This window comes from Mus caroli, chromosome 17, assembly GCF_900094665.2.
Source record: "Mus caroli chromosome 17, CAROLI_EIJ_v1.1, whole genome shotgun sequence".
NCBI classification, from domain to species: Eukaryota; Metazoa; Chordata; class Mammalia; order Rodentia; family Muridae; genus Mus; species Mus caroli.
The window spans coordinates 89,939,130-89,948,125 of NC_034586.1; the positions used below are offsets into that span (position 1 = coordinate 89,939,130).

Below are 8,996 nucleotides of genomic sequence, written 5' to 3' on the forward strand. Positions count from 1 at the left end.
GAGTGCTGGGATTAAAGGCGTGCGCCACCACGCCCGGCTCAGTGTGAGCTTTTTAAAAAGGCATCCCTCCGATGTTTATTTCCCCTTCTGTGTGAGATTCAGACATCCTCCCTTGAATCTCCCTACTATTTAGCTTCTTTGGGTCTGTGGATTGTTAGCATGATGTGGTAGTTTGAATATGCTTGGCCCACAGGAAGTAGCCTATTAGGAAGTGTGGCCTTATTGAAGAGGGCGTGGCCTTGTTAGAGTAAGTGTGTCACTGTGGAGGCAGGGCTTTAGGTTTCATTCATATGTGTGTGTGTGTCTGTGTGTGTGTATGTATACACTCAAGTCTGACCAGTGTGATCCAGAGCTTCTTCCTGACTGCCTGTGGAATCCAGTTCTCTTCTGCTGCCTACAGAACAAGATGTAGAGCTCACAACTCCTTCTCCATCACCATGTCTGCCTGCCTGGGCTCTGCCATGCTTCCCATCATGATGATAATGGACTGAACCTCTAAAACTGTAAACCAGCCCTAATTAAATGTTTCCCTTTTAAGAGTTGCCTTAGTCATGGTGTTTCTTCACAGTAATAAAACCCAAACTAAGAGATATGGTTATCCTGTACTTTATGGCTAATATTCACTTACAAGTGAGAACATACCATATATCTCCTTTTGGGTCTGAGTTACATCACAGTTGAATAGTATAGTATTCCATTGTGTAAATGTACCAAATCTTCTCTATCCATTCTTCAGTTGAAGAACATCTAGGTTATTTCTCGAAGGGGACTATGAACATAGTTGAGCAAGTGTCCTTATGGGATGCTGGAGCATCTTTTGAGTATATGCCCAAGGGTGGTATAGCTAAGTCTTAATGTAGACTTTGTCTCATGTCATAAAACACAGACCACAAGACCTTTTCCAAGCAACTTGCATTAAAATAGCAGGAACACTCCATTCTTTAGCATTCTTATCTATGAACCCTTTTAGAGGCATACACAAATTGCACCTTTTCAGGACAGACCTAACTGCATCTTACATCTATTTAAGCTTTTACAACTTGCTCACATTTACTTTTTCTATTTACAGTAATCAAATATCCTATAATACAGATTCATGGTCTATGGGTGGGTTATAAAGGTCTATGAGAAAATTCAGGTTGTAATGAATATTATATAACTAAATTAAGTTGTTTATTATCTTATAAAATGGTGACTTCATGTAAATACACATAAATTAAAAACTCAAAAACTGCATGTTTTAAATACTGTAATTTATTTTAAATGGGTAATGTAGAAAAACAAGTCTTTAATTCATCAGTAAATTTAATATCATTTTATTAAATTGACGAAATCATGTACATTCATCATATCTATTTTTTTTAAGTTTACAATCTAGAGGACAATGTGTCTTTGTAACTCTTCTGAAATAGCACGTTCTGTTGCCTATTGTCTCTTAACAACATTACAACCACTAGCCTGAGTTAGGAAATAGAATGAAATTTAATCAATGTGCCCCTTCATTTTCCCTCTTAGTGATCCCTAAGCTCCTGCCCCACTCCACAGTGGCAGTCTGCTAATTTCTTACACAAGTCATGTCTATTCATTTAAGTCCACAGATATATTAAGGTAAGAGTGTGCTCATTCAGTCATTATAGATTGGCAGTTTCAATGTGGTATGTATGAGGGAGGGGAAAATGTTCCCTCTATCTGTATAAATTCTTTGCTGGGGCCTCTGCTATAAAAGACAGATTAACAAGAGAAAAACAAACAGAAGCTTATTAACATGTGTATTTCAAACCCACACAGGAGTTACCCAGGGAATAAGAAATTCCCACAAGTGGCTTAGCAGTCTGGTTTAGAACAATATCTTCAACAGAGAATAATAAACCAGAGAAGAGCTAAAACAAAGGGAAAGGATCTGAATCTCTTACCTTATGAGATGTGGAGAAGCCAGTGCTGGTGATAGAAAGGTATTGTCCCCAGGATGATAAGGACATAGAATTCCTTCAAGCTAATGATACACTTCAGTCCTCAGTCTTTCCTTATAGAGAAAGGACAGCCATCTTTATAAACTCATATCCTGCTTTCTAACAAATGAGGTCAAGGCAGGGATTTTTTTCTTTTTTCTGATAATCAACCTCAGTCCAAAGCATATTTTGGCACATGCTTTGGTATGTTTGGTCTGCCATGCATTGGTATGCTACCTCATATAACCTTATAAACAAGAAGAGAGAAATTATCTGAGCCACACTGAAAGGCTCCAAAAGCAGCCCAGCTGTGGCCTGACAGTTGCCCCTCTGCTGTTGAGCTCAGCTTTCTCCTGGTTTTGCAGCAGTGTACAACAAACGCAAATCTTAACAGACTCTGGATGCAAATCCCATCCAGAAGTGAGCCAGTACCAGGTACATCGATACTAACCAGTGCTGGGAAAGGTGGAGGAGACAGATGCTTAAAAGGAGAAACAGGATTTCCTAATGCTGCTGCTTCTCCATGGCAGAAGTGCACACCTGTGTTCTGTTGCTGCTGCTGTCACAGTCATGAGTAACAACTGGGAGAGTAAGCTGCAATCTGCTCAAAGTACCAGGAAACCATTTTAGCTTCCTCATCCCTGGGTCAGCACACCTGACATAAACAACTTAAGGGAAGGAAAGCTCAGTTTTGCTCAGTTTTCAGTTTAGTCCATTATAGTGGGGTAGGATAGGGAAGGGAGAGCATGGCAAAGCTGTGCGGTTTACATGACAGCCAGAGAGCAAAAGTATGGTCATGCCAGCTGTTTTTTGTTTTTTTGTTTTTGTTTTTTTTTTTTTCCTCTTTCTCCTGTTATTTCACATGGACCCCTAGCAAATCATATGGAGCCTCACAAATGCAGCAGGAGTTTCTTCCCTGGTGAATACTCCCTGAGAACATTCTCAGGCACACTAGATGTGGTTTGTGACTCTCTTAAGGCACTTTCAATCAATGAAGTATGATATCAAAAATAACCATCACATGGAACCCAAGGGGCTTTGCCTTTTGGATTATATATCTGAGATGGTGCTGGTATCTATATATTGTGTTGCATAAGTTTGTATGTTTCTCTAGTAAAGATGATTTTTAGGCCAGGTTTATTGGGTAAAAGTACGAGCCTTAATTACATAGCAAGTTCAAAACCAGCCTGTGTTAAATGACAAAACATCTGGATGCTATATTGTTTTTAACAACAAAGAATAAAACAATTCTCATACTGCCACCCACCATTTGCTTCCCTGAGCTGTCACTGTAGGTAGCCTGCTGTCAACACTGAATACTAGGCCTGTCAAACCTGAAAGACCAGTGTGGACAATGTTGCTTCTCTGTTCTCCAGTCCTACAAGTCATCTGTTCTTACCTGGTCCAAGAATTTGGATTGATCTTGGGGGGAAAATCTGTGGATCTAACTCAAGTTCACAGGAACTGGGAGATCTAGATTAGCTCTAAAAATATTTACACAGAAAAGGTTGGCTGTGTGATTCAACACCATACAGTTCTGACTTGTCATCAAACTCAAGTAGATTAGTAACTGAACTCGTAATTAAGACTGTAGAATTTTGGGTTGGTCATACAGCCAAACAGAGATTAACAGACAACATGAGTTGGGTTGTGGAATCTCGCCCTTTTAATACCTGTACTCAAGTGTGTTGTAGAACTTCCTTAAAATGTGACTGAGTAGATAAACCCAATGGCTTAGTCAAAGTTGTTACCAGCCCATTAGATCTTAAACCTCTCTCAGGCTATCAATTTACCTATAAAATCTCTAACAGGAAACACTGTATCACGAACTTAAGGAAACAAATGCTATGTGATGCTGAAGTACACTGAAAAGGGTATATGTTTCCATGATAATGTAAGAAATATTCTAAACATACACACAATGAGCCCTTTGAGTAGGAGCTAATACAACTGTTAAGATCTCAGGTTCAGGGATAGAGAGACAGCTCTATGGTTAAAAGTACTTGCTGTTCAAATTCCTAGCACACCTGTGGCAGCTCATAACCACCTGTAACTACAGTTCTAGAGTATCCAACATCATCTTCTGACATTTACTAACACAAGGCACACATTTAGCACACATACATACATGCAAACAAGACACTATAAGCATAAAATTTTTAAAAATGAAAATGAATAAACATCTCAGGTCCATTAGCAAATGGTACAACACAAATTACCGAGGATGTGACAAGTTGTAGAGAAAATCTCTTATGTACTGTGTAGAAGCATCACCTGTCAATAAAAACCTAATGGCCTATTAGCTGAGGCAGGAAATAGAAGGTGGGATATCTAGCAGAGAAATAAAGAAATCTGGGAAAGATCCAAGAGCAGTAAGATCGGCCACCTGGACTAAGAGGAGACGGGCATATGAAACTGATGAGAGGTAACCAACCATGTGGCAGACACAAACTAGAACAAACAGATTATATAAGTTACAAGTTAGTTGGGAAATGAGCCAAAACTTATGGCCTAGGAATTTATTCATAAACAATTAATTCTCAGAGACATTTCAGAAACGGGTGCAAGTGGGAAACCCCAAGCCCACAACAAGTTGGTGGTACATGACTGGAAAGGTGAGGGGACATAGAAACTCCTTCAAAGAATGTGAGGCCCAGGGCTGAGGGTGGTTTAGCAGTTTAGAACACCGGTTGCTCTTCTAAAGGACATGGTGGCTCACAATCATCCCTCCAGGGGATCTAATGATTCTTTTGGCCTATGCAGGCATCAGGCACATACATAGTGCACATACATATATACAAACACCCAAATACATAAAAATAGTACTTTTTTTAAAAATTAAAGAAGAAGAAAAAAAGAAAAACATAGACTAGCCCTTTGAAATCGTTACAGTCTTTTGAATCATATGAGTAGAAAAGCCTTAACCTCATGTGTTCTTAAAACTAAAAATTTTTTCAGGGTTTACATCTAGGGCCTGGTATGATGATGCATGCCTGGAACCCAATGTAAGAAGATTAAAGTTGAAGGCCAACCTGGGCTACATTGTGAGTGTCCATCCCAATAGATGAACTGTCTCTAGAGTTGGGAGCTTGAAAAGGGAGACTTGGGACCCCAGGGAAGATGAGTTTGAGAACTGGAATGGACACAGTAGGTAAATCCCACATGGAGGGCAGAGCAAGGGCAACAACTAAGCTAGTCTCAAGCTAGGTGTGCCCTTGGTTTTATTTTTAAGGCAGAAAGTCAGGTGCAGGTCAGGATATCTGGTGCGTGGAAACAAATCAAAAAATTTAGACAGGAAAACTCCATAGAAAGCTTAAAGGAATATACTTAATAATTCAATGAGCCTTGTATTCAACTGGCAGTTTAAAGGAATAATAAAAGATATTAGTCTTATGCCCTCAAAAGATGAACAAACCTCAAAATTAATGTCTGATGAAATTAGTGGGTAGGTGAAGCAAGCTTGTCCAAGTACTTTCAGTCTAACAATCACCTTAGTAAGCAGCGAGTAGTTTATATACAGTGTCAGTGGTTTTCCTGAATGCTCAGTGGAAGAAGCCAGACACAACGTTAGGAAATACTAACGTAAGAAAACAAACCACTGTTGGCCAGAGATCCTGGAAGGAAGGAAGAGACTCACTATAAAGGGCTGTGGGAGATGTATGTATATTTCTATGCACATTGATTGGTATAAAATTTATATTTCTGGGTACACTGAATGGTGTAAAAGTTCATATGTCTAAGCACACTGACTGGTACAAGGAGAAATAAGTTTGAAGGAAGGAGCTGAGGTAAAGACAGCACAACTTTTACAGTCAGCATCCGGACTCCAGAGCAATGAAATAATCCATGTGCTGAAACTTGAGGACTTCGTTGCCCCAACTCATCCAACCTGGCTGTAAATTCCTAGCAAACAATTCCAAGCACTGGCCACCTGGCTTGATGTAGTCTCTCAGAACTTCTGTCAGGGGGAAAAAAAAAATCAATATTAAGAAACAGATTTTTCTTTTAAAAAGCAGGGAAGAGTAGAACAGGTGAATATTTCAGTTTTTAAAACAGATAGCAAATGAGAGTCAAACATGTCATGGCTGCTCTGCTATTCATGTCAGGAGCCAGAGGACCAAGCATCTGCAGCCTCAGGAGCCTGCACTGGCTCTGATTTAATGCTTTTCATTTGCAGATGAGACGCAAGGGCTGGCTGCAATGCCCACATACTGACTCTCCAGTTTTCCAATACTCTTACACATCTCCTGAGAACTAATTTACTTTATGTTTTAACAAATGCAATCCATTCATTTAAAAAAAAAAACACACAAAAACAATATAGAGACAACCTGCTTTAAAACAGAATATAAGCTGTAAGTTTAGTTTTAACACATACATTAGTGAAAGAATTAAGCAAAGAGCTGTACACAGACACCAAGTATTGGAAAATATCAAGGACAGCCCCACAGCAGTAACCTGCAAGTACTGAGACTCTCTCTTGCTTTCACACTGTAGCTCTTTGCCTAAATTCCACCATGCCATTCAAATAAGGAGTCCTTATCTAAATATCCATAACTACTACATTGAAAAACCATCTTTGGTTGAAGAAAACATTATATAACTGTGGTCCACACTGCCTGAGAGAAAGGAAGGCCACAGCAACTTGTTTTAAAAGCCCGTACACTTAGAGGACAAACAACTAAATCACTATAACCCCGATCATGTTCTGGCTGCTCTACTAACCACATAACAGGAATTGGACATAAAAATAGTTCCAGGAAGAAAGTACTTTAGCACATAGAACACAGTTCAAGGTTGCTATGTTAGGTTGGTCTTAGAAGCCTATCAAATTCTAAGAACGACAGGCAGGCTTCAGCAGGTTTTCTTTTCTCCTTAGGAAGTAAGGATCCAGCCCAAGACTCTGCAAAAGCTACCCAAGCACTCCACCCCTGACAGATACTTCCAGTCCTGTGGCTTCTCTAGAAATAACGGAAAGATTTAAGAGATAACACTGTAAAATTTAAAACACAATATAGCAGGAGTGGACCTAGGAGAAGCTGGGGAGAGAGAGGAAGTAAATAGGATAAAATTATATCTTATGAAACTCTCAAATAATTAATAAAATTATTACACTATTATTAAAAACATTTTGAATTTCAGAATGTTCTTTGTCTGAGAGTAATATTATTACTTATCAAAAATCAAAGAGAAATTAAAAGCTGTTATTGCCTGCAATTGAATTAACTCAAATTTAGGTTTTGATAAGTTTCAATGTTGATATAAAAGATTCTACTTACATAAATATGGAATTAAACACTGGGCAACTTGAAACAGGAAGATTTCCCTAGAGACCTAAAGGACAAAACCCAAAATCTCCCTTTTAATTTCTAGAAGTTAATATGGTCTGTCTTAGTTAGGGTTTTACTGCTGTGAACAGACACCATGACCAAGGCAAGTCTTATAAAACACAACATTTAATTGGGGCTGGCTTACAGATTCAGAGGTTCAGTACATTATCATCAAGGTGGGAGCATGGCAGCATCCAGGCTGTCATGGCGCAGGCAGAGCTGAGAGTTCTATGTCTTCATCCAAAGGCTGCTAGTGGAAGACTGACTTCCAGGAAACTAGGGTGAGGCTCTTAAGCCCACACCCACAGTGACACACCCATTCCAACCAGGTCACACCTATTCCAACAAGGCCACACCTCCAGATGGTGCCACTCCCCGGTCTAAGGATATACAAACCATCACATGGTCTAAGGTATAGTAATGGAAGAGTTTACTTCAGTTCCTCAGTCTTTTGGCATAAAGATGTTCTCTTAATGATAGGGATGGAGAGATGGCTCAGTGGTTAGGAACACTTGCTTCAACTGTGAGAGTGGGTCTCTGACTGTTGCCTGCTCTTAGGACTCTTCCTCCTGTTGGGCTGCCATGTCCAGCTTTGATGTAATAGTTTTTGCTTAATATTATTATATTTTACTTTGTCATGTTTGGTTGTTGTCTCTTTGAGACCTGTTCTTTTTCGATGAGAAATGGAAGGGGAAGGGATCAAGAGGGGATAGGAGAGGAGGAACTGAGAAAAGTGGGAAGAATGGGGGGTTGGGAGGGCTGGTATGTGACACTATGATCCAGATGTATGAGAAAGGGAGGTTTTCAATAAAAACAAAACAAGCAAACAAAATAAACACTAGCTGCTCTTATAAAAGAACAGGATTTAATTCCTGGCACCCATATGGTAATTCACAACCATCTGTAACTCTAGTAGGGGATGCAATGCCCTCTTCTGGCCTCTGGATGCATCTGGGATATATAAAGTATACAGATAAACATATAAACAAAACACCCTATACATATAAAAAGTATTTTACAATTTAAAAAAAAATATATTGTATACTTGTATTTTACTTTTATGTTCTAAAATATTTATAATTTAATTTAAAAGATACATTTTGAGGTTTTGAAGCAAAAGAGAACAGTTCATGTTTTGAGTATACATAAATCAGTTTATTAAGATTCATATGAAAAATTCTAAGTACTATGTACAAATTATGTATCATGTAAACCCCTAGGATTTTAATTTCACTGTAAAATGCACCACAAGAATCTTTGAGTTATTTTCTAATAGCTTTAACTTGTACCTGTCTAAGTTAAAATACATACACTAAACTTACATGAACTCAAAAACAAAAAGTACTACAAATATTTGTTGTATATTACTACATAATCAAAGCTTGAGAATTAACTATATTGAGTCATTCAGATTTTCCCCACAAATACAACTTGGGGTTGATATGTTTTGATTCTAAAAATGTGTTTGTGCTGCCCTCTACTGGCACTACAGCCAAACTGCAATCTATATACTAGGGCAAGACTAAATCTTCTCTTGCAAAACATGTGAAACTCAAGAAGAACGAAGACCAAAGTGTGGACACTTTGCCCCTTCTTAGAATTGGGAACAAAACACCCATGGAAGGAGTTGCAGAGACAAAGTTTGGAGCTGAGACGAAAGGATGGATCATCTAGAGACTGCCATACCCGGGTATCCATCCCATAATCAGCCTCCAAA

The 8,996-nt window shown here is 38.8% G+C and overlaps 1 protein-coding gene across 6 annotated transcripts in view; it reads right to left on the reverse strand.

Annotated features, from left to right (window-relative positions):
• Positions 1 to 1,248: 1,248 nt before the first annotated feature.
• Positions 1,249 to 8,996, reverse strand: part of LOC110284272 (methyltransferase-like protein 4) — a 26,796-nt gene continuing 19,048 nt past the window's right edge. For 4 of the 6 annotated variants that reach the window (XM_021149996.2, XM_021149991.2, XM_021149994.2 and 1 more), the window contains one exon: positions 1,249 to 5,907. In XM_021149996.2, coding sequence (XP_021005655.1) covers positions 5,762 to 5,907 — 146 coding nt within the window. In that variant the 3' untranslated portion in view covers positions 1,249 to 5,761. Of the gene's footprint in view, positions 5,908 to 7,228; positions 7,284 to 8,996 lie in introns of all 6 variants that reach the window. The other 2 variants (XM_029471509.1, XM_029471507.1) reach the window with 2 other exon arrangements.